Source organism: Bacillus rossius, chromosome 1 (assembly GCF_032445375.1).
Source record: "Bacillus rossius redtenbacheri isolate Brsri chromosome 1, Brsri_v3, whole genome shotgun sequence".
NCBI classification, from domain to species: domain Eukaryota; kingdom Metazoa; phylum Arthropoda; class Insecta; order Phasmatodea; family Bacillidae; genus Bacillus; species Bacillus rossius.
The window spans coordinates 290,485,278-290,511,227 of record NC_086330.1 but is presented as its reverse complement, the minus strand read 5'-3'; the positions used below and the strand labels follow the sequence as shown (position 1 = coordinate 290,511,227).

Below are 25,950 nucleotides of genomic sequence, written 5' to 3'. Positions count from 1 at the left end.
TGAAACAACGAAAGGCGTTCCCAGGACGAAGACTACTCGTTAATACTAGGCGTTCCCAGGACGAAGGTACAAGACAGCGAATGGGCGTGCCAAGGATGAAGACGCAGAAGATTCATTGCTGAGGTCCTGGCTGAAAGAAGGCAAACCTAGTAACGCATAGTTCGTTACCACGGAACTATAATAACAGGTCGGTTATATAATGATGAATGAATGTCACCACATTTACTAGCTTGCAAAACTGACAATCGGGAATAATTAATATCACTTGAAATCCCTTACTAAATCTTTTCACACTACCAGATTGCTAAAGTTAGAGACAACTTGAGTTAAAATTCACAAAATCGTTGTATACAAGCTAATTCAAGGTTTTACGAATTTTTCCACGACATACCCAACTCTACCCCTGAATAGTCCGAACAATAATAAAATATATTTTAATTAATGGTGTGTATTACAAATTAATTAAAATAGAAGTAATTGTAATGGTTATTCATTATTACAACTTCGTAGAAGTTGTTGGCGCTCACAAATTAAACTAAATGATTCGTTCTTTTGTTCTTATCATATAAATACACCAGAACGAGTCTAAGTACTTTCGAGTCTTATCAAATCAAATATATTTATTATAAATAATAAAGAATTTGATAGCTAAGGCCCGTTTAACACATCACATATACACACACATCCAATTCTCTCTCAATTTAACTAAAAAAAAAAAGTTTTCATTTTATTCTCTACTAGCTGCCCGACTCGGCTTCGCACGGCTATACTAATGGAAAACAATTAAGACACATCTCCCATTTACAGTAATAGTAAATAAAAAAATTCAGTGAAAATTTATTACAATGCTGTATAATGTACCGGAGAGAAAATGAATAGCACCGATGGTTTCCCGACTCGTGCACGCAACGTACAACTGATGTACCCGTACTTCGCTACGGAAGTCTGCAGGCAGATCACTCTTGCGCCGCTCATTATAAATGCCCCTCCTTGTGGGTACGCCACTGCCGTGCGATGCCCGTTGCCATGGAGACGCAGAAGGCATGAACAATGCAAAATCCTGTTCTCATGCAGACAAAGTACCCACTGTTGCCTGGTTTTAATCACCCATGGGATCTAATTTTCGGAAAATGTCATCCTGCGTAATATAAGGAACATTACTGTGAAGTTTCAAGTCTGTAAAATATATATAATTGAAAAAAAAGGGAAATTTTTGATATTTAAAGTACCCGCAATATTTCAACGGTGATGAGGACTGCACTAACAATGAAATAGTCGTTGCCATAGAGACGAATGAAGCATCAACAAAGCAACAGCCGTTGCCATGGTGATTTCCTACCAAAAACTGGAAATTTTGATATATTACGCCCCCGAAACTCCCCTTGGGATCGGATTTCCGCAGAATCCGTTCTTAGTGAGCGTCTACATCACAAAATGAGTAACTATGCTAAATTTCAAGTCAATCGGGTGTATAGTTTTAGAGATATCGTGATGAGTGAGTCAGTGAGTGGTATTTCGCTTATATGTATATATCTATATATATATATATATAGATACAAGTCCTTGTCAGTATTGTAACGGGAGAGGAAAATTATTGATGGTCTGAAAAATGAAATTTAATTAAAAAAAATAAAAATAATTCTAGTAAAAGAAAAAAAAAACAATTTAAACACAGAGAGAGGAAAAAAAAACAATAGTTTAGGTTTGCGATTTAAAGTGATAAAAAGTATTTAAATACTAATTGAACTCTTATGAGGGTACTGATTGCTACGTTGTTAATATCACACAGGTGCTTTTTACTTGTATGGGAAAATTAAGAATGATAAGGCATCTAGTGCGTGGGAACAATGTTAATAGGCAACAGGAAATAAACTTCTAGCGCCTGCGGCTTTGTCAACACACACTCATAGGTGTACTGCATGTTGTATCTAACCCCCTCCAACTCATTAGATTTTAAATTGGACTTTTAGTAAGGATCCTTAATGTTATTGATAGTATAATATAGCCTATAGCCTTCCTCGATAAATGTACTATCCAATACTGAAATAATTTTTAAAATCGGACCAGTGGTTCCTGAGATTAGCGCGTTCAAACAAACTAACAATCTTTACTAATATTATAAAGCTGAAGAGTTAGTTAGTTAGTTTATCTTCCTACGTGTTGGCATTATCTTAGATAAATTATGCTTTTGTTAATGTCAATGGACTGTGGAGGCTTTCTTACGAGAAAAGGTTATATTTTATTTTTATTCTAGTTGAACAAAAAAAAGAATTTATTAATTTGAGTGATATTTTGCTAGATATCTTTACCTAATTGTGCAAGCTGATCATGGTTTATGCAGTCTTTATATAGTTTTGCTAAATTATTTTTGGATTACATACTGAATTAAATTCAAAGTACAAAATAAGGTTTATTTTACAGAAGGTCTGAACAACAACACACACATATTTTTCAACTGTTCAAACAAACTCTTGAGTTATATTGCTTTTTTTTAATTTCATTAATAGTTTATATATTTGTGATTTCAAACAACATGTCTCTTACTTACCTGCTGTAAAAACTGGGCTACCTATAGTTACGGCTTTAATAGTGTAATCTGTATTTCTTAAAGATTGGTGTGCCAAAATACAACTGAAAAAAAAAATAAAACACACTCAAATCGGTATACTTCATATTTTATTTATTACTCATAGGATATTCACATAAAATAATGGCACTCAGGACGTCAACAGTGCAAACTGCTGCTAATCGCTTCTTCAACATACTTTCCGGTAATATTTGCGTGTTTTGTCACCCAAATAGACCCTTTCGTGATGACCACGTTTTTCAGTGTTACCTGGATGGGTTTGTCATCGCTGAACCCATCAAAGGTGAACTTTCCCGGAGTCAGCACTCTGATGTTGTGGAAGATAATGTCCTTGTACACTGGTATCAGGTTGCCAGTCGCAGTTTTACTGTACTCTGTATTCAGGACGATGGGGTTGGTGACGTTCCTGAGGCAGACATCTGTGTAGCTGATGTCTGTGACCAGACCGCCCTTCGAGCGATCGCTCTTGATTTGCAGCCCGTTGAGCGAGTTCTGCTGGGTGAGCGTGGTCACTGTCACATGGCTAACCCCCGCGTTCGTCTCGCTCCCTATTGACATGCCGTGGCCCGCGCCGAAGTGGTTGTTGGTCACCGATATGTATCTGGACGGGCCGCGTCCTGCCTTGATGGCGATGTTGTCGTCCCCGGTGCTGATGCTGCTGTGGGCGATCGTGATGTTCTGCGATCCCGACGGGTCGATGCCGTCGGTGTTGCGGGCTGAGGCAGGCGTGTAGAGGCTGACCCCCCATATGGTGGTGCCGTTAGACTGATTGATGATGACATGGTAATTAGGTGCATTGTTGATGGCCACTTGATACAGCGTAATGTCCCTCGATGCATCAATCTCGATCAATGTGGGGTTGTTCTGGTACTCGTTCTTGACCTGTGCCTCGTGGGCCAGGTCCCACCAGCTCTGACTCTTCCCCGTCAGCTTGATGCCGCCCTGGCCGTCGATCTTCCCTTTGCCGTATATCCCGCTGCCAACCACGTTCATCATGCTGATCAAGGGGTTACAGCCATTGTACTCCTTGCTCACAGTGCCACATATGTTCCTGCCCTTGTCGAACAGCTTAGCGTTCGAGCTGGCCTTCAGCACCGCCCCGCTGTCGATCCACAGACCGACTCCGGAAGGGATGGTCAGTGGGCCGGAGATGAAGTTACCGGACGCCAGATGGACGGCTTTTCCTTTGCCGCAGGAGTTGAGGGCTTTCTGGAGGACTGCAGTCTCGTCACCGCCAGTCCCTATTAGGGACATGCAGGCTGCTGGGATTTTGGGTTCGGTCACGTGTCGCAAATCTGCTGCAGCTGCCTTGTGGACCACACAAGCCACCAGCACTACTGCGAAGATTCCAGTCATCAGGAAAGGAACTGGGCGTGTCATTCTTGCAGTACACAACTGCAATCAAGAATATTGTACAGGTATGTGATACTGTATCAATTTACATACTCATCTTTGAAAATGTGTACCTGGTTCAGTATGAGTATGATCAGAAATTCCCTTAATAAATTGCTTGGTTATACGTTACACCAAATTAATTAAATTGCTATGAATGTGGGATGTATGAATTGCAAAATGTGAGTAAGAGGACTAGGCCCTAGTTGTGGACGTGCCTACTATCAAGGCATTCCTGGGTGGTTGCAAGCAATAAAGAAGTTAAAAAATTATGCTTGTTGAAAAATTCACTAAAGAATTTTAAGATGTACAAAATTTTTTTACTAGCAAAGACATTTTACATAAAAGATTTTTGTAATTTGGTCGAATGAAAAGTGATAATGTATTGATACTTTAGCAATCAAGAATCTTGTCGGTATACATTTTTGTATAAGTCTTTCATCTCCTTTGGTTCATAAACTGCGATACCCACTTATTATACTTAATGGACACGAACAGAAGATAGTGGAATTTAGTCCTTGTAGAGTAGAGGCTTCAATACCTTTGCCTTCACAGTTTTAAGAAGTCTGGTGTGACAAAAAAAAAGTGACTTATTAATATGACTGAACTAATTTTTTTTCACAGGAGGCTTGATGGGGGATGGCTTACAAACAAAATAATTCTAAAAAAAAAAAAAACACTTGCATGAATCTACGACCCCAGTCTTATAAGTTGGGTACACTGACCTTCAAATTACCAGTGCTGTTAAAACATTAAAAAGTTCCATGCCTTAACGGGGAATCGTATTCAGTACCATTCTTGCTTAAGTCCTGTACTGGGCCATGGCTCGAAGTTTGACAATAGCTGTTGTGAGAGCACTGTTCAAACATGGTAAGCAAGATCCTAAAAATATCTGCCTGAAGTGTAACCAGCTAGTGCACATGAATGGGTGGACAAAGCTGTGTTTTTTGTTTTAGCAATCACACTGGGACCGAAAATTGTGCAGTTAATTTTTCTTTCTGTCATATATAGTGTGGGCCAGAAGTCGAGAAATGAAGGTGCTCTGAAGAGGCTGACATAATCAAACAGCAGAGAGAGCAATATACGGTCAATTCAGCCAGACCTGGTTACGCATCAACTGTTCTGACAAAATTCACCTTTGATTTGATACTGCAGTGTGTATCTTTAAAATATTTATCAACACTGATATTATTCTTTTGGTCAGTGAGTTTTAATGCGTTCCACTAAGATAAATTTATCCATCCTTTCATCGCAAGCATCTCCTCTTTGTTTCAGCCTTTTCATCATTTTTATTATTTATTTTGATAAGATTTTAATACATGCCTTTACTGTGGCTCTCCATTCTTCCCTTTTCTAAACTTTTGCACATGAAACCAGTGTTGAATATGATATAAGTGCCCAACCTTGTTTTAAGTTTTTTCCTAGTAAACCAGCAGACACCCTTACCCTTACTCTTCTCTCTCTTCACCCTTGTGCTGATGGTTTGCAAGATTTATGGCCCAAACTGTGTGTTTTTTCAGATTTTAAAAATTTTTTGTCTGCCGACCATGTAGAAACAAGTGCAAGTAAAACAATGAAAGTAGAATGTACAGCATATAATAATTACAATATTAAAAGACATGGAAACCAATTTGTACCTAGTGCCTTACAAAGTCAATTAAGCAGGTAACATAATAGTAACACGTAACACTCACAGTATCCGCAATGTGGAATGAACTGTTTGCTTTTCTACTTGAAAATAATTTTCATTACCTATCTTAAGATCTTTATACATACAAATTTTGACCTTCAAATTTATAAAGCAACTTATCATTGCTCAATAAATATGAGGACCAATTGTTGGAATAGATAAAGGCCTTGGTATGTGGGAGATAAAGACATAATTGTTTACAGCTGCAAATCTTGGTGGTTTCCCAAGTATTGGAAAGATTATATATACAAAGAAAAAAGATTACAAGAAAAATATTGGTAGAAAAGATAGTAAATTAAAATATTCAACATTGAAAATTCTTAAGTTTCCTCAGTCTATTTTCGTTTTTTCTTTTTATCTGTCCTCTTAAGTAGTATATAATAGGGCATCCGGGGACAGGGTTCAGGGTGTGGATTGGGATTGTCGGTCAGCCATATTGGATTGTGTCGTCACGGCGGCCATCTTGGATGGTTGTGACCTTGACCTTTGACCTTGACCCCGACGGCCATTTTTTATCCGCCATTTTGGATGACGTAATTGTGTGTTCTCGAACATTCCGGAGATGTGTTTTCCGCCATATTGGATGATGACGTCACCGTTGCAATTTCCGTTACAGTCGCCATCTTTAACTTTTTTATTTATTATCCGATTTTAATGAATTTTTTTTAAAAAATCATAAAAAAATTAAATAATAAAATTTTAATAATTTTTTTATAAAAAATATACTTTTACGACATGGAGTTCGGAGTCCTCGGTTCGAACCCGGCGAGGGCAAAAAAAAATAAAAATGGCGACCGATCCTTCCCCCGTGGTGACTGCTGGCAGACTGACTCCCACCACTTTTTTTCAAAGCATATATAACATCATCTAGTATGACGTCACGACCGCCATCTTGTCTTCGATGCTGGAAGCCATCATCATCATTGTATCGTCGGCTAGAGTGCGCCGACGCCATGTTAGTTTAATTCGTATCCGCTAGAGTGCAGTAATCATTTATTATTGCTGTGACACCCGCCATCTTGTCATTTGGCCGCCATCTTGGAAATCCGTAATTATTTAGCTAGAAATTCGGGAAAAGTTCCAAAATTCATTAAATAAATTGGCAATAAATATACTGATTGATTCGATCGATTCCCGTCCTCGGTTCGATACCCGATCGTTGCAATAATGTTTTAATTTTATGTAAAAAATAATTTCAATAAACCATGTTCAACATTCGTAAAGAGACTTTAAATCCTCTACTACCGTCATCCTATCAGACATCAAGACCACCATATTGGAAATGCGTAATTTTAATGCTAGTGATTGGTTTAAATATCTCCTCATTTGCCATCTCACGTGCAAGACTGGTTTGTCTAGCAAGTAAATATTTTTCACGAACAGACTGAATAGCTCGATGAAGGTCACTGGCCAGGTCCGACATTGTACTGGCTGAAAACGTATTGCAAGACCTCCTTTTATACTTTTTTATTCTTTCACAGAAACTTCTTTCTTGTGTTTGGTTAAATCTGAATTTGTTGACAAGTGAGATAGTGATGCTTTCAGACTACTTTGAAAAGTCCTCAGATCGTCACGTCTTTGTGCATTCGATACTTCGATCATGTCGCGAATGCGTGAATCCGAGGCTTCCACACGCTGGTCGATGGCAACGAGATACTCTAGTAATTCCTTTTTCACACTGTCTACTTTTTGAGCCAGTAGCGAAATGTATGTGTGGATAACGTCGTCATGAGACTTGAGAGCAGTACGTAAGTCTCGACTGCTACGACCGAATTTCGAAATGCTATGACTCATGTTTGGCGATAAACTGATCGAAACCTCGTCTGTACCTGCCCTTATATAGCGGCCAGTCCTTTACGATGACTAGAAATCCGTGTTCTTCTTTCCAACACAAGGAGCACATGTCTTTGAATTCATGGAATGTCATGTCGGTGTTGACGTGATCATCATAAGCGTGGCGTAAATTAAGTTCGTCTATGCGAAACAAAACTATGACATTCGCGTTGTCTCGTAGGAGATGTTTTGGAATACGACTGTACGTCTGACACAGGTAAACGCAGTCTACTTTGGCGTGTCTGCCCATGGAAAAGTACTCTTGTATTATGCCTTGTTTCTCGCACATTACATCGTCGAAAACAAACACGGAATTAGGCTTTGCTTCGTCGGTAGACACCACATCGGTATTATCGCTAAACGGAAAATACTCCAGACCATCCACCGACCGTAGAACAGTAGCTAGGTGCTGGTACTTTGGCTGTTGCAACGACTTGGAATACAAGTAAACGTTCTCGAACCGAAGACCATTTGACTCCTCCAGTAAACTCAGCAGAACACACGTTTTGCCGCAGTTGGACGGACCCGCCATTATGCAACGTACGGCAGAAGGCAACAGTAAGCCATGTCGTGATTCACACGCACTAAATACATCGTCTTGCGTAATGCGCACGGGCAAACACACGTCTTGCTTGACGACCTGCATTGTACTAAAGAAATTGTATAAAATCAAACACATTTGTACTTTCTGGTCAGTTGTGCGTAATGACTCGAAGAGGTAAGAACAAAAAACACATCGGTGCAGGACTCGTGAACTCGCTGATAAACAATCTACCATTCGAGCTACACATTCCCGGCTACAGATTCTGCGGCCCCGGCACTAAACTAGCGAAAAGGTTAGCTCGCGGTGACGTGGGCATTAATTCTCTCGACGAAAAGTGCAAGCAGCACGATATCGCATATTCATTAAGCAAGGATCTGGAATCCAGACACCGGGCCGACGAGATATTGGCACAGGAAGCCGAAGATATAAGTAAATCGTCGAACGCGGGACTAGGAGAGAAAATCGCAGCGTGGGGCGTTTCCAAAGTCATGAAGGCAAAGACGAAATTAGGACTGGGTGCTCGTCGAGCCAGCTCCATCAAGTCAAAAACTAACTCACGCAAGACCAAACGCAAGACTGGTGCAGGCGTGCAAAAAGCCAAGCAAAAATTACAGACTCTCGACAACAAGATTATAGGAGGATTTCTTCCTTTGCTTTTGCCTGCATTGGGTGCTCTCGGCGGCCTCATCGGTGCAACGAGCGGTATAGTGCGGGCAGTCAACACTTCGAAGAATGAACGCAAGCAGTTAAAAGAAGCACAGCGACACAATGCCAGCATGGAAGCCATTGCCATCGGTAAAAAAAAACGGCGCAGGACTGTACTTGCAACCTCACAAGACAGGTCGTGGCATGAAAAAGAAACGAATGAAAAAATCCTAAGTTCCCTACCGAAACGACCGCTCACCAACGTAGATTTAATAAAGTACGCACGCAAACTTAAAATACCAAATTTCCGAGGCGTGTTTATGCGAGACTCTTTGCCCAGCAAGCCAAAAACGCACGAACGTGCCATCATTAATTTAGACACGTCGGCGGGTCGCTGCACGCACTGGGTGGCCTATGTAAAGTCTGGAAAAAAAGCTACTTACTACGACAGTTTCGGTAATTTACGCCCACCGCCCGAACTGCGACAGTACCTGGGCCGGTCCACGACGTTGTTTTACAATTACGAAACGGAACAGAGGCCTAATAAAAAAAAACTGCGGACACTTGTGTCTTCGCTGTTTAACAAACAAAAATTAGCTGACAAATAAAAATTGCTACTTAAAGGTTGTGCAGTGATGATAATTTATTAGTCATGTCGATAACACTTACCTTGACGGGTCACGCATCTGAACTGCGGGCGGTTCATTTCCCGCCTCTGGATTTAGACGGAGAATGGTGTATCGGACTCGTAGATTTTCAAACGTATAATGCCATACCGAACATTGACGAGGAAAACTGCAAGATCTGCTTCCTGATAAGCGATGGGACCGCTCATGAAATACAGTTACCTGTTGGCTCTTACGAAATTGATGACATTGCAAATTACATCAGGGACATGTTACCACAGGATGTAGACTTTCAACTGCGTGGAAATCCAAACACTCAAAAAAGCATTCTATCATGCAGTGAAAATGTCGACTTTACGAAACCTGGCACCATAGGTACGATGCTCGGATTCGAATCAAAGGTGTATGATACAGGAAGAACGTACGAATCTACGCGCGCAGTAAACATTTTACCTGTGAATGTCATAAGAATAAACTGTAATTTGGCAAGTGGAACGTATCTCAACAGAAGACTAAGCAACATGCTGCACGAGTTTTCGCCGATGGTCCCGCCAGGATATAAACTGGTCGAAGTACCGCAAAGTATCATTTACGTTCCAGTCGTCGTGAAGTGCGCACACGAAGTCGTCGTCAGAATCGTTGACCAGCGAGGACGATTGGTGAATTTTCAAGACGAAGAAATTACATTACGTCTGCACTTGAAGCGAAGGGGCATAAAGTTCGTAACACCGAACAGTTATAAAATAAATCGTATTGCAGTGAATAAGAACAGTTCTCTACCAGACATCGGTGCATTAACACCTGACAGCATAAAGTATCTTCTCAGTATTGGACAAGTGCCGTGTAAATATGGAAGACGAAATCCTCAACGTGGAAGATCCGGTCATATTTGATGACAGCATTACGAAAATGGAATTGCACGAGTACCAGCCTTTCCTGCTCGGACCGTACGCACTACCATCGGAAGTAGGCCTACGCATTGCTGTACAGCACCAAGATATTTGTACTTTACCTTCGCAGTCATTTCTACGTATAAGAGGCACGCTGACAAAAGCGGATGGTACGCACCCGACAACAACGTCAATATCCTGCAATGGTATTCTTCACCTAATCGAGCGCATTACATATGTACTCAATGGCGTCGAGGTAGACCAGACGAGAGATGTAGGCATAACATCTACTATGAAAAATTACCTTTCGCTCACGCCAAATGAACTGTATGCTGCAAAGATGGTCGGTTGGGCTCTCGAGGATGAATATAAGCTTCCGGTTTATGCCGAAGGGAAGTTCGAAGTTTGTGTTCCTCTGTCCATGCTTCTTGGATTCGCTGAGGACTACAAGCATATAATCATTAATTCGAAACAAGAGCTCGTACTGCTTCTAGCCAACACGCACATTAATGCAATTGTCGCCGCTGCAGAAAACCCTCAAGATGTCTCGCTAACACTACAGTCTATCGAGTGGATGCTGCCCCACATCCAAGTGAGCACCGTTGAACGAGTCAAGATGTTGAAGAACATAGAAAATGGCAAGAACTTCGATGTGCCATTCCGATCCTGGAGCCTGGAAACTTATCCTGGCTTGTCTCATAGTCAGCGTATCAATTGGATAGTAAAGTCCAGCTTCGCTACGGAAAAACCAAGATACATCATCGTCGGGCTTCAGACCGGAAGACAGCTCAATGCAGGAGTAAGTCACTCCGTATTCGATAACTGTCAAATACGCAATGTAAAAATATTTTTAAACAGTGAAAGTTATCCGTACGTTGACATGAACATGGATTTTGAAAGTGGAAGATTTCTTCTAGCATATCAAATGTATGCCAAGTTTCAGCAAGCTTACTACGGGCGGAGACAGTCACCGATACTGAGTCCCGACAGTTTCAAGAACAAGGCTCCGTTAATGGCGTTTGACGTTTCCAAACAGGATGATCGAATAAATTCAAACATCATCGACTGTACGATCGAGATAACGACTAGCGGATATATTCCACCAAACACCTATGCTTTTTGTCTGATACTTCACGATCGGCTTGCATCGTACAATTGTCGAGACAAACTTGTGAAACTTCTGACATAAATACTGTTTCGTTTTCGATAATAATTTAGTTACGACCGAGCATTGCTAGCGACAAGATGTACTGCAACCTGCAAGGTTTCCAGAGTCAAAATGGATTCGTGCTCAAGGAAATTAGCGTTAACTCCGGAGACAAGACTCGAACACGCACGTTCCGACCTCCGTATCCGTGGAAACTACTAGACGGAAAAAGTAAACGGTCGAATGAATGGCTATGTAAATATTATCACGGACTAGAGTGGGACGAAGGAAAAATTCCGTACCACCAAGTGAAAAACACTATGGAAGATTTACTAGTTCAAAACGAAATAATCTACGTTGCCGGACCTGAACAGAAGAAATGGCTGAGCAAGTTGTGTGATGTGTCAGTTGTAATCGTAGACTTACAGACCGACTACGGCTGTCCTTCCCTGCGCAAGCTTAGTGCAATATACGACGTGCAGCCACATGACAAGTTTGAACGTGTCTGTGCCTGTACAAACTCGCAGTTAATGCAGTAATGGCACACACAATATTATTAAGAGCCTGCATATATAAATGGCGTACATATGTACGTGCCTTCAGTTGTTCGACCTGTAAGATGTTTACGTTTCATCCTGCTAACGTGTACGTGAGCGCAAGACCTAGCTTCAGCAGTGTCGAGTACAGCTACTGGGATTTCGGGTATCTACATACATATACAGAAACCTGTGATGGAGGCGCCCAGCATTGGCAGTTTGCGCACTTTCCTGTGTCCTACGAACCGACTCAGCAGCTGGTAGATTGTTGCGAACCTGGAAACTGTGCCGTCTATCACATGAGACCGCACACAATCCTTCCTGCTAGCATCGCTGAGGTAGTCGCCTCGTCTGCACATGCAACACCAAACATGAGCGTGTTGCAACCTGTTGCGACTTGTGATGCTTCTACGCAGACTTCCAAACGGCGTGCGTTTCGTCGTCGCAGTTGAGGCAGTGAATCTGTCCCAACTAGCACTGAGCCTAAGCCCAGGCGTAGACGTGGTCACAGACGTCACCGACCATGTCTTGTCGGAGTTGTCGACGTTGCAGAAGATGACCAGCTGGAAACCTGTGTTCCTGATCGCGTGACCGGCGAACCAGTTGGAACCGGAGTCAACGAACCAGTTGGAACCGGAGTCGACGAGTCATTTCGTGCGGCATTAAAGACTTTGCTTGTGAAAATGCTTGATTCCTTAACCTAATATGTATTTGTGTACTCTTTATAAATAAATGTGTAAAACTTGAACTCGTGTGTTTTTTATTTCTACAATTTTTAGGTACCTAATAAAATTTTTTTAAATACAGACAATATTTTGACTCATGTTGTATACCAGTAGACCACAGGTATATAAGCGAGGTTCAGACGACTGGACCCGCAGTTCACCTCTGGCCGCAGTGCAGTACGGACGTGCTCTCTCCATTAAGTTTCGTGATATTTAGTTATGTTTACCGACAGCAGCGGGGACCTCGATGGCAGCAACGATGATGGAGTCGGAGATCCCGATACCATTTGCAGAGGAGACCACGGCAGCGGAGAGCTCAATGGCTGAGGTGTCGACAGCTGTGGAGATCCCGATACCTGCTGCAGAGGAGACAACGATACGTGCTGTTCCACCATCAGCTGACGTTTCATCATCTGCATTCCAGACATCAATTAATGAAGAGCGTACATCGCATCAATGCAAATATTGTGGTGTATCAATAACCTGCAGTAGGCCTCTGACAATCTCTCGAGAGACATATAAGTGCGACAAATGCGATAAGGTTTTTTCGCATTGTAACAGTCTGGACAGTCACAAGATTATGTGCATAGGAAACGAATCAAGTGATAGTATGCTTCCATACCATCAGACATCATCATTTATTGCCTTAACTGAGGCGATAGTCAACAAAAGAGCAGTAGTCAATTGCCAGATATTGAAGGACCAGTTTTGTTTTAAATGGAGTATTTTGGCAAGATTTGTCGAGGGAAGTCATCAAAACCGTGTTGATAAGAGGTATTATGCTTTGGAGAATAAGTACAACTTCGATGGACTGTGCTATCCGCCACCATTAAATCAGATAAAAGTTTTTGAGAAAAATAACCCTGAAGTCTCAGTTAATGTGTATGCGCTAAATGAGGATAATAATGTGTGTCCGATTCGGGTAACCAAACAAGAAAGAAAAAATCATTTCGATTTGTTGCTTGTGACAAATGAAAGCGGTTCTGCACACTACTGCTACATCAAAAACTACTCCCGACTTGTGAGACCCCAGGTTACAAAACATCAACATAAGATTTATATGTGTAAGATGTGCTTTAAGTATTTCGCTAATCGACTCAGTACTCTCAGCTATACAGTGTCTTGAACAGCACAAGATTAAATGCGGAAATAAATCTTAACCAAGACTTTAGTAATTTGTCTGTGTATTTTTTTTGTACTTGTAGTAGTGTAGTATGTATGTAATAAAAGTTTTTTTAATAGAACTTGTGGTGTTTTTATTATCTCAGACCTGTCACTTTAGTGGTACTTTTTTAAAATATTAAAGTTGTTTTGTATTAACCAGGGATCGAACCTAGGACCTAAGTCGATCTAATCAATCAGTATATAGATTACACATTAAGTTAATGAATTTAAAACTTTTTCTCGAATCTCTAGCATTAAAATTACGCATTTCCAATATGGTGGTCTTGATGTCTGATAGGATGACGGTAGTAGAGGATTTAAAGTCTCTTTACGAATGTTGAACATGGTTTATTGAAATTATTTTTTACATAAAATTAAAACATTATTGCAACGATCGGGTATCGAACCGAGGACGGGAATCGATCGAATCAATCAGTATATTTATTGCCAATTTATTTAATGAATTTTGGAACTTTTCCCGAATTTCTAGCTAAATAATTACGGATTTCCAAGATGGCGGCCAAATGACAAGATGGCGGGTGTCACAGCAATAATAAATGATTACTGCACTCTAGCGGATACGAATTAAACTAACATGGCGTCGGCGCACTCTAGCCGACGATACAATGATGATGATGGCTTCCAGCATCGAAGACAAGATGGCGGTCGTGACGTCATACTAGATGATGTTATATATGCTTTGAAAAAAAGTGGTGGGAGTCAGTCTGCCAGCAGTCACCACGGGGGAAGGATCGGTCGCCATTTTTATTTTTTTTGCCCTTGCCGGGTTCGAACCGAGGACTCCGAACTCCATGTCGTAAAAGTATATTTTTTATAAAAAAATTATTAAAATTTTATTATTTAATTTTTTTATGATATTTAAAAAAAATTCATTAAAATCGGATAATAAATAAAAAAGTTAAAGATGGCGACTGTAACGGAAATTGCAACGGTGACGTCATCATCCAATATGGCGGAAAACACATCTCCGGAATGTTCGAGAACACACAATTACGTCATCCAAGATGGCGGATCAAAAATGGTCGTCGGGGTCAAGGTCAAAGGTCAAGGTCACAACCATCCAAGATGGCCGCCGTGACGACACAATCCAATATGGCTGACCGAAAATCCCAATCCACACCCTGAACCCTGTCCCCGGATGCCCTATTATATACTACTCTCTTAGTCAGTGGTTCCAAATTATAGGCGTACTATATCCAAATTTCTGAGAAATATAGTGTCGCAATAAGTCGAATATAACAGGGCAGAAAGCGGTCATGCGTAAGAATTCGTTGGAATTTGGCTCTCTCATAAATGCTTGTTCGTTACTACTGTAAGATAAGCCAGCCAGTATATAAGCTAGCGGGTTGGATTTGCTTTCTTTCTTTCTCTTTCTCTCTCTCTCTCTCTCTCTCTCTCTCTCTCTCTCTCTCTCTCTCAAGCACGGACACCTTTCACGTTTTCTTAGAAGGAAAGCAAACCGTGATAACCAGCTACTCTCCTTTCCACCCATTCCTCCCACCACCAACCCCGTTTTGCACCAATCATTGTCCTTCATTCTCGGCAGCGGCCCTTCCACGCACGAACTTTCGTGTGTCCTCCTCAAGATGCGGACTGACGACCCGATACGTGCCTCACCGTCCAGTTGTATACAGTTCCCACACAAATTATATATGAAATGTTACAAGTTTTCTTGAAACTTTGAGTAGTTGCAATAAATTTCCAGACGTCCGAGATGTTTCCCTTAGTTAACTATTTTTATTGTGAGTATTGTAAAATTTTGAATTGCTGATATTCAAACAAATTTTATTATGGTGTTGAATAAATAGCGATAGGCAATCTTGTTTTCCAACTAAGCTTGTTCTTCACGTTTCCAGTATTTACCCCCCGCACTCTCGTATACAAGAGCTATTATGAAAAAGTATAAATCATTAGCAATAGTATTATATTAATGTGTTTCGCTGTAAAATAACACCAAAACGGGTCAGTTATCGCAACTTAAAGACTTTGACTTAATACTCAAACCTTCATGTTTACTTGGCAGTAAGTAAATATCATTGCCAAACAGTCACTATGCAAATTTTTTTCCAATCAAGTACGAGTCTTTATTAGCATTATATTTCTTGCAAACACAAATTTACATTTTATGATTAATATATATTTTAAGGTATTTCCATAAATACAGAATGTTCCTTTAAAAAAAAAAATTGAATTTAGTGATTTTTCATGCCAAATGGATTTATGTATTTTGATTGCGCTACATAGATTTCCACAATTCATATCCTTAAAAAAATGGAACAATTTTTTCCTGGACATGCCTTTCAAAATTTTTACTCACCTAGCCTTCCGAATTGGAAACACGAGGTGCTTAATTAACACAGAACAATATTTTATAAATTTTGTAACTTACACGACACAACTACATGAATAATAAGTCAGGCTGTAGTCACTTACAATTAATTTTATTTAGCTTTTCAAAACATTCACGATTCAACTGACAGTTATTAATTTTACATTATGAACTGAAGTACATTACGAAAACAATGTGATTAGCATAGCCACGCATGTTAAAATGTAGTTTTTAAATCACTGTTCATTAATTTTAGTAGGCTAAGCTGTCAAGGGTTCAAATGAAAAAAAAAATCCCTTTCGGCTTAGCTTACAGGCACATGTAGACTTCGAAGTTGTTATACATATTGCAAAATTTGTATACAAAGCATCATATATATTTTCGAATTTAAAAATAAAAAAAAATCAAACATCTCTCCATTTTTAGACCAAAAATTTTGGCCTTAATTAGAAAATTTACAAATACTATAAAAGGCTGGATACTGTATCTACTAAGGGTGTAATAAATTTGTTGTTCCGCGTGCGTATTTTGGTCACCCATAGATGTAAGAGGTGACCATATTAATAACTAGTTCAGACCATATGTTATAGATATCTAATACTTGTAAAGTTTTAAAAAACTTTGGATGGTGTCCTGACTTTCTCGAATATAGGGGCAATAGGATAGGTGCAATTTACAATTATATTTCTCAGATGTAATTTTCGAAGATCAATATCTGGTTTCAGGTTCTACTGTGTATATCTCTCTCTTCCCTCATTGGAGTCAGGGAAAGATGCTGCTATAATGAACTTACCAAGCGGTTATTCCAGCTAGCACGCCACTGAATGTGTGAAACGTGTGTGATCTTTTTGCTATTGAAACCAATACTGTATGTATTAGGTGTGTGATGTACCTCTGCATAAAGTTATTGGTCAGGTCCATAGAGTTCAATTTCCAATTAATAAAATAAAAATGATTAAAAGATACCAAAAATATTCAATAATTAGCAATGACTGTATGATACTAAGGTGGCTAGTGCAAAGGTCATTTTCACGTTTGTATCTAAAACAGGCCCTAATATACTCTAGGACAACCTTAGTTAAAGGAGATTTAAATTACCATCTGATGGAAACCTGCACCTTTGTAAATTTCATTATCTGATAATGTAAGAGGGCACACAATAAAATGCCGGAACTAGCTGTGTGGAGTTGAGAAAAGTCTTCTTGTATCTGTATGAACGAAAGAGACAGACACGGAAGTGTTTCACAATGATGTTGAAACTCCCTATTTCTGACATACGTCCGAAAATACTATCTCAAGACTTTCAGAAGATGGATCTGTATCTAATTAGATCGCGTGTGACGAGTATCTTCGGCCACTCGAGTGGGCAACCAAGGATTTGGCAAGCCCCAGCCTGAGCAACTTCTTTCCCAAGAAATGCCCAAGGCTTCCCTCTAATCCTTTAAAAAAAAAAAAAAAAAAAAAAACTGTTCAATTTGGTTGCTCACAGCAACTAAGGGGCTGCAAGGTTTTCTCAGTTACCACAATGGCGATGTAGTTGAAAGGTGAAAAGAGTAACAAATAAAATATCAATGCTATGGCAAAATGAACAAAACTCCAAGGAATAATAATTAAACTAAATAGGTATTATAAGAGGTAGTGTTGTGTTATGTGACTGTCAAATGGTTGTCTTCCTAACAATCAAAAAAAAAAAATCATTACATTAAATATGATTTATCACAAATGATACCAATTAGTTTAGAACAATAATAAAGATAATAAAATAAAAACTTCAAACAGTCTGACTATTATAAAGGATTTAAAACTATACCTACTAAGAGAATTATAATTTTTTTTCCCTCAACCCTTATTTTTCACCCTTTGGAGCCATCGCTGTTTGTATAGAAAATTGGTTCAGACAAAATTTTTATTTAATATTATAATATGGGAAAGACATTGATACTGTGGCAAATAAGGAATTTACTTTGCCCCCCCTTTTTTTCTGTTTTCCATCCTTGCAATAATGGTTTGTCTTACCAAATTTTTTTCGTAAAACATTTTTAGATAATAATACAAATATTGTTATCTTTAAAAGATGTGTGCAATATGAGTGCATGACTTGATGTAAGTTTTTGGACATACGCCATTGCTAAGAACTTTTTCTGTTGAAGAAAAACTAAAAAATAAAAGAAATAAATAAATGAATAAAAATACCCAAAAAAAAGAAGACAAAAAACACACAAAATTAAGCAAACAATTGCTGTTGTCAACAAGGATATGAACACCACAAAATATTCCGTAACAGGAATATGGTCAACAAAAAAAAAGAAAAACAAAGAAAAATGTACTAAGAGAATGAAAAAAAAAAAAAAAAAACCCACAAATGATGACAACACAAAAAAATTTAACCCAAAATAATTCAGCACAACAGTTGAAACGAGACAAAAACATGACAAAACGAAAAGACAAACTAACACAATAGTTTTACCAAAACAGAAACAAGCCGCCTCCGATCCATCATATTGCCATCCGGGGCAGTTAGTGTGTGCGAGACCAGAAACCGAAGTTTCTATAACTCGCTTAGTGCATTGTAAATCAGGTGCACCCCAAACTTTTGTAGAATCACTTGGATCAACGGGCGGGGCGCGTGTCTTGTGGGATAAGTTTGGCACACGGGCCTGTGTGTGCGCTGGTAGGTTGTGTAATGCTATAAAAGTTACGTGTACCTGTCATCGGCGGGGGAGAGAAGCTCCCCACCAGTTAGATCGGCTAGCTGGCGTGATGTAGTGTCATGTTGGTGTGCATTAAAGGCTTGATAGTGTGCTGTAATTGCAAGTGAACTAGTTAAACTCGGGTGTGGCGTATACTGTAAAGCTGTGCGAGCCGCTCCTCCAAACCCCTAGGAACACAGAACATGCATGGGTAGTTAGCCCATATGTGCATGTAATAGGTAGTCCCGGCCGACACTCGCACAGGCATATCATCGTGTGGTCGTGTTGGTGAACGAAAAAAGAAAATACATAGGTTAGTACACTTCTGGACGCCTTAGGGACCGAAATATTGCGTTCCAATATAGTTCGGTCAAAGTTAGGCTAAACCAGTGTTGCTGTAGCGAGCCCCCAGGCTGTTGTCTTCTACACCTGAAAATAGAAAGTGAAATTAGAAAATGAAGGTCGTCCTATTCTATTATTGTTCGAGCAGAGAGATGCCCTCGTCCGGTTTTATTATTTTTTTTTAAATTTTATTATTATTTTTATTATTATATATTTTTTTATTTTATTATATTATATTTTTTATTATTTTATTTTATTTATTTTTTTAATTAAATCTAAATTTAAAGCTACTATACAAGCCCCCAGAGCTCTGCCCTGACAGGCATGCATGCCTCTCGGCCCGGTCCCCAGCGAGGGCTGGGGCAGCTCCCTCTACCAGTTCACCTGCATGATTCTGCCTTGACAAGGTGCTACGACGTGTGTGTGGATTGTCGCGCGTGTTGTAGTGGTGTGACTGTAAAATGTTACGTACCCCGGGGAAGGGAAAAAATTAATTAGGTGATGATAGATTTACGGAACTAGCTTTATTAATTCAAAATACCATGCCTTCCGAACCGAAACGCGGCCGGCACTGGAGGTGAAGCCTGCCAGGCGGGTCTCGCCCTTCAGACATAGGGAGTCAGCCCTAACAGCACAGGCAGTGGAACTCCCGGGAGCCAAAACCTACACCTGCGTGCTTCGGACCATTTTGAATTGTATAGGCAGTGTAAATTTTAACTGTAAACTGTAGACTCCGCGCGGTGTGAACACGTCCGGAGCTGGAGTGTGACTGCCCTGGGGACAGACGGAAAAATAGTTTTGTTTGCTCAGACTGTTTGCTTAATCAGACAACACTGCGACACAGTGTGCCACAAACTGTATTGTCATCATAGCTTCTGCGGGCCTCGTGGTCCGGATGCCAGAACCAGGCATCGAACCAAGGGCCCGCGAAGAGTTCCAGGCTGCGGAGTGCCGCCCACTACCTCTTGTTGTGAAATAGAGTTTATGTGTGGATGTCTGTCGAAAGGATGATACTGGGTTACTTATAAGGCGGTGTTAAAATTTGTTTCTCTAGCGGGATCGCGGTAGGGGCTCGAACCCATATGCTGCTGTGGGCATTGTGATGAATAAAGATAGAAGTCACTTCTTTTCCATGGGCTATCTGCAACCGATGTGGGCGATTTCTTGTGGACATGAGTGAGATGACACACTGCGCAGGGCGACAGCCCCGCTCAATACGGCCCCTGGGAGCTCTCCCCGCAAGAGGCCGTCACTCGAGGCTCCGCTCGCTCCAGGAGACTGCTAGCCATGTGTTTGCACAGCCAGTGCTCTGGCTCGCTGCTTTCGCGCACAGCTACGCGGTCGGGTTTCCCGCTACGAGAGAGAGCCGGCACCACTGTCCCACCTCCCCCTGCACTCGTTGCGGTCAATGCCAGAGTCGTGGGTTCGCGCACCGGTGACCCCAGCTGTTCCTGTCTCGCCTTGAACTACCGGCTTGGAGCCCCCGAGAGAACTCGCGGCTGTCGCACTGCGGGCGCGCGCGGGCGCCAGTACAGCCGCGGCGTGATGAGCGCCGCGCCTGCCTGCCCCACGCGCATTTGGAGGCGCCTTTAACGACTGCGTCCTCATTGTTTTGCCTTTGACGACCTCCTGTGGCCCCACACTGTTGACCCGCAGCGCGGAGAACCCCGGGCAGCGCGGAGAACTCCAGAGTGGAGTGGCTGTGGAGCGAGCTGTGGGTCGGTGGTGTTGCGTCTCCCCTTCCCTCTCTTTCAGGCGTGAGTGCGGGATCGGTCCCGGAGTCTGTGGTGCGTGGCTCGACCCTCGCGCGAGGTCCCCACGGCCGGCAGCTGCGGGCAGCCAGCGCACGAGTCCTGCCAACCCCCGTGGAGCGCTCAGGGTGCTGTGAGACGTGGGCGTTTGTAGCTAACGACCTCCTCCGGGTCGTAGCTCCCCAGTTCGCGAATTAGAGCATTTCTGTGCGCTCTGGCAGTGTTGTAGAATTTGATATTCCTGGTGAGGATCAACTGTGAGATGAGATGCATGTTTGTGAGTCTGTGAAGTGTGCGAATGCGTGTGAAACGGTCCATGCCAGTGATGAGACGTAGGGCCTGGTTTTGTGCGACCTGGAGTCGTTTGATGGTGCGGCTGGCTGCATAACCCCACACATCGGCGGCATAAAGCATTGCGGGCAGGACAACTGCTTTGTAGATCCGTACTTTAACCCTTCAGGGCATAAAATTTTTATGTTTGATCAAAAAATTGTAAGCAATGTAGATTTATCTACATAATACCAAAAAAAAAATAAAAAAATTGGTTGTCTGTAAAGTCGGTTTACGGACGATAGTTTAACGTGACGTCATAACAAAACATTGATGAAATGATTGCATACTTTTATGAATAAAATTGAGTCATTTTTATTGAATTATTACTATTTTGTATGAATAAAAAGAAGGAGTGAAATGAAATCTACAATTTAATTGATAAATTTACTTTTATTTGCACTCATTAATTCAAATATGTTTATTACTTCAACGAAGAGATTATTTTAACTATAACTTTTATACATGTTTGCTATTTAACTTGTTCCAATCTGTGTTATTCTGTTAAGGATAGGACGATGATAGGAAAAGTAGGAAACGAATGGGAGTGTTTCAAGGATGATGTGAAGGAAAATGGCTTACTCAACACTAAGATGCAGTCAAAAATAATATATTTGCGCCACGGACTCTGCATCAATGCTAGGAGGAACGGGTTAGCAAAGAGTAATGAAAATGTTACGTTGAAATGCATGAAAACAGAATTACGCCACGGACTTGGTCGCAATGTTAGGAGGTTCAGGTTAGCAAAGAGCAATATAAATTGAGCGTAACGGGACACAGCGAAACGGCACAATGTGCGCAACGGGACACTTTTTCGTGCGTGCAGCCGGCGTTCATCGATTTATTAGACGTCACGTCAAAAATATTTTTTATGTTTTAAATTATATTTTTATGTAAAAAATTACTGTATCACTGATACACCATGCATCACACATCAAGTGTTGATAGCCTATACAGGATATGTCAAGATCAAGATAATACTGTATTTTTCTATTGATTGATGAAGTTTACACTGATATTTTAAATTATGTATTGTTTTTGCCAATAAAAATCAATTAATTTAAGTAACACAATACTAAAAATTAATATGCAAACACTAACACATCATGTATGTATGTGTATATATATACATACTGTACATTTTCTAAACAATTGTGGTTAACGTTTTTTGCAGTTAGAGGAGGCTATATTGTTTTAAGTAATCAAAAACATATTAAATTTATAAAATATAATAACTATAAAATAACATAAGTTGGACATAATAATAATTATCTAGCAAACAACACATTTACAAACATTTTACATTTCCAACAGTACAGTATGTACACAAATTTCTCATGACACACTAATATACCATACTTTCTACACTACACAATATATTCGGAACAAAACAGTTCTAGAAGGGTGTGCTCCTATTTCCTGTAAACATCATTCAGTGTGGTATTTCAAAAAGCAATTTCGCTCCTTAGCAAAGCAAACATACATGCACTTTACATTTCCTACAGTACACAAAAGTCAGTGAATGACATGTTGGGAATTTGCAGCGCTGTCTTGAATCACCCCACTCTGGTAGATGTCCATACTGATCACATCTTACATCTTTTGGTGGTGCAGGTGTTGCTTTAGTTTTCTTCTTTTTGGCTGGCTTCTCTTCAATCGCTGAACTAGGTCTTCCTCTTTTCTGAAGTAGAGGTTTCTTGCCTATTTGAAATAGTGTCAGTGCAGTCTCAATTCGAAATTTCACAAGGTTCATCGGCTCCTTTCCTTGTGTACGTAATGCTCTGCAGTACAGGATCCAAGCATTGATAGTAGCTAGATCAAGTAAATGATAGAACAAGCGAAATTACCATTTTCGTGATCGCAGGACAATTTATTATCGTCCTAGGTTGGCATCAAGCAGATCTACACCTCCCATATGCTTGTTGTATTGCAAAATAATATCAGGACTTTCAACAGATACTTTGGTTTTCTTTTGACGGTCATACCTCTGAACATAATGCATTGGTTGAGAGCCTACATATGTCGAAAGCAGTTGAACTGGCTTGTTGTCTTTTCAAAACACATTCGAAAACTGTACACCGTCAATTTCCGCAACATACTAAACTGTGGAACCTCTAGACTTCTTCTTTGCTTCTTCATCAGATGGTAATTTGCAGTTTGGTATTCGATTTACTCGTACAGTACCAATGCATAGAATACCTTGTTTAGCAAAATGTGTCATCAATGGCACAGGGGTGTAGTAATTGTCAAAATATACTTTATAATTTTTATGTCTAGGAATTTCTCTACACAAACGCAAAACAACATTGCTACTTGCATCGAGGTCAGGCTCATCTAGATGTCTATTTTCTACAGAATTTTCTGTACCTGTATAAATTTCGAATTTATATGCATATCCTGATACACCACACAAGAAGAACAATTTGTATACCCACTTGTGAGGTTTTGCTGGCATGTATTGTTTCAAGTGATGACGTGCTTTTGTAGCGCACATTTGCTCATCTACAGACAAATGTTCTTCAAAAGGCACTGAAATGAATCGTTCCCCGAGATGGTCAATAACTGGTCGCAATTTATGCAAATTGTCAAACCCAACTGCTTGAGGGTCAGTGACTTGGGTTGAGTTGCTGTTGAAATGTAAATTTGAACATATTTTTTCAAACTCATTTACTGTCATGACCTCCTTCACCACTGGGAAGCCAACATTCTCATTCCAGTACAATCTGATGTTTGGAAGTCTTACAACGGAAGTGAACATAGCAATTCCAAGCCACCTACAAAAAACCATCTTTGGATATACACAAAGGCCTATTTAAATTTTTTGAAGCACTATACAAATTAGTTTCTGAAATGATTTTTTCCATCAGAGCATCGGTAAACAAATACTTGAAAAAACGAAATGGTGTGTCAAGTTTGTATATTTCTGAAGGCAAAGAACTATCACCCGTAAATAACCTTTCTTGTTCAGAAAGAGAGAGAATTGAAGGTTTCCAGAGACTTTTCTCATTGGATTTTGAAATCGAACTTGCAGGAGTTTTCGATTTGTTTTTCACGTTTTGAATTGTTTCCATGTTTCGTCTTATTCACAACAGTTTCAACATTTTCAATGGGAAGTGCTTGTAAACCTACATTTTCTGAATCAGATATAATAATGTCAGTATTTCCCCTATTGATCTCTTCATATGTTGAACTGGTAACAGGTAAATCACTACAGCTGATAACTGGCAAGTTCAGATCTGAAACTTCTGTACTGCCAACAAAAAGAGTCTGGAGCAAACGGTCACTCGCCGTCACCTTTGAATATATATATACTGTATAGAAGTCGCGAGTGGATAGGATTTACTCTACGTTTTTCAGGAGCGTATGATGAGCAGCTTGAGAACTTCACCGCTGCAGTGCGCTGCCGTAACGCCCTGTATCGTCTTAGGTTGTTATTTGCACGTTAGAGCGCAGCACTATCGCCCGCTCTCATTCCCCCGTACACCCCACCCAAGCGTCAGCGACAAAACCGGTTTGTTCATTCCCCTGATCCCCTCTTTTCCGGCTGCCTTACAAACATCTGCAGTTTTCTACCCCGCACGCTGTACAGAAATAACATACCATTATAAAGTATTTGAAAAAACACCGACGGGACGGTCGCTCCACCCGCCAAGCTTTGACCATCGAGATAAAATTATAGGGTGCTAGGGAACAATATGTAACATCACTATTCGGTCACAATAGCGGAAGTCAGCAAGCTGACTGACTCTGTGTTTACATTTGTTCATTGTACATTCGTACCTTTTTACTCTTTCAGCCCATGTAGCAGATTTTGGAACTATTAAATATGCTATCATAGATGTGAAGTAGGAAGTTATTTTTATTCCTTTAGTGTAAGGTGTATATGGCAGTTCGTGACAACAGTTATACAACCTTTGGCGTGTGACGACGGTTGTCGCTTCCCGTTTCGTGCTGGCCAAGAATATGACGTAGTGACTGACGTGATTCGCCTGCGGGAATTTGTGTTATTTAATTGTTATTTGATTTTCTCGCTTGATTCAGCGTAAACAATCAAAATAAATTAGCATGCCTGTCTATGGTATTCTGGGAAACTGGTGTTTATTTATTTTTGGTATTTCGTTGATACATGAAAACGTTGGTGGGTGTTATTGACACAATAAATAGTGCATGGTAAATAAAATATCTACTAGTTGGAATTTTGTGGTATTTATAGCAAAAACACACAGTGAATATCAAAACAAAATCGCCGCGAATCACGTGAACTCTAAAGTTTCGTACGAGTTATTTTTTATGACACGTGAATCTCCAAACATCTTACGTTATTATTTTCGTTGATTGTTATAAACAAATGGGTCATTCCTATTACTATGTCCAACAATTACAGTAACAACTAATAATACTGCGAATGAGTGATTTAGCAGCTGTAATTTGTCATATTTGAAGTAAAACACTATCAGAAAAATTAAGATATTAAATGTCAATGCCAGCGTAGAACATATTGCAAACCACCACGCACACGTACTACTTATACAAGTATATTTAGTTGAAAAATAATGGTTCACTCATGTTGTGTCATCATACATATTATTGGTGTTTAAGTTTTTTCAGTTTACTGTTTTCTTTCACATTTGTATTGTTTCGTTTTGCATCACGTTCTTGTCTCGAGCTCCATTTCACCTGATGGAAAATTGAGATCATTTGTTGATCT

General features: G+C 40.2%; 1 protein-coding gene across 2 annotated transcripts; it reads right to left on the bottom strand.

Moving 5' to 3' along the window:
• Nucleotides 1–2,659: 2,659 nt before the first annotated feature.
• Nucleotides 2,660–5,775, bottom strand: LOC134527729 (endo-polygalacturonase-like). Of its 2 annotated transcripts, none has more exons than XM_063360647.1 (2): nucleotides 5,674–5,775; nucleotides 2,660–3,982 (listed from the first exon to the last, which is right to left on the bottom strand). In XM_063360647.1, the coding sequence occupies exon 2, from the start codon at nucleotides 3,965–3,967 to the stop codon at nucleotides 2,726–2,728; it is 1,242 nt and encodes a 413-aa protein (XP_063216717.1). In that variant the 5' UTR covers nucleotides 3,968–3,982; nucleotides 5,674–5,775; the 3' UTR covers nucleotides 2,660–2,725. The 2 variants fall into 2 exon arrangements, with proteins under 2 accessions (XP_063216717.1, XP_063216718.1); XM_063360648.1 differs by having other exon boundaries at nucleotides 5,617–5,722.
• Between the last annotated feature and the right edge of the window lie 20,175 nt (nucleotides 5,776–25,950).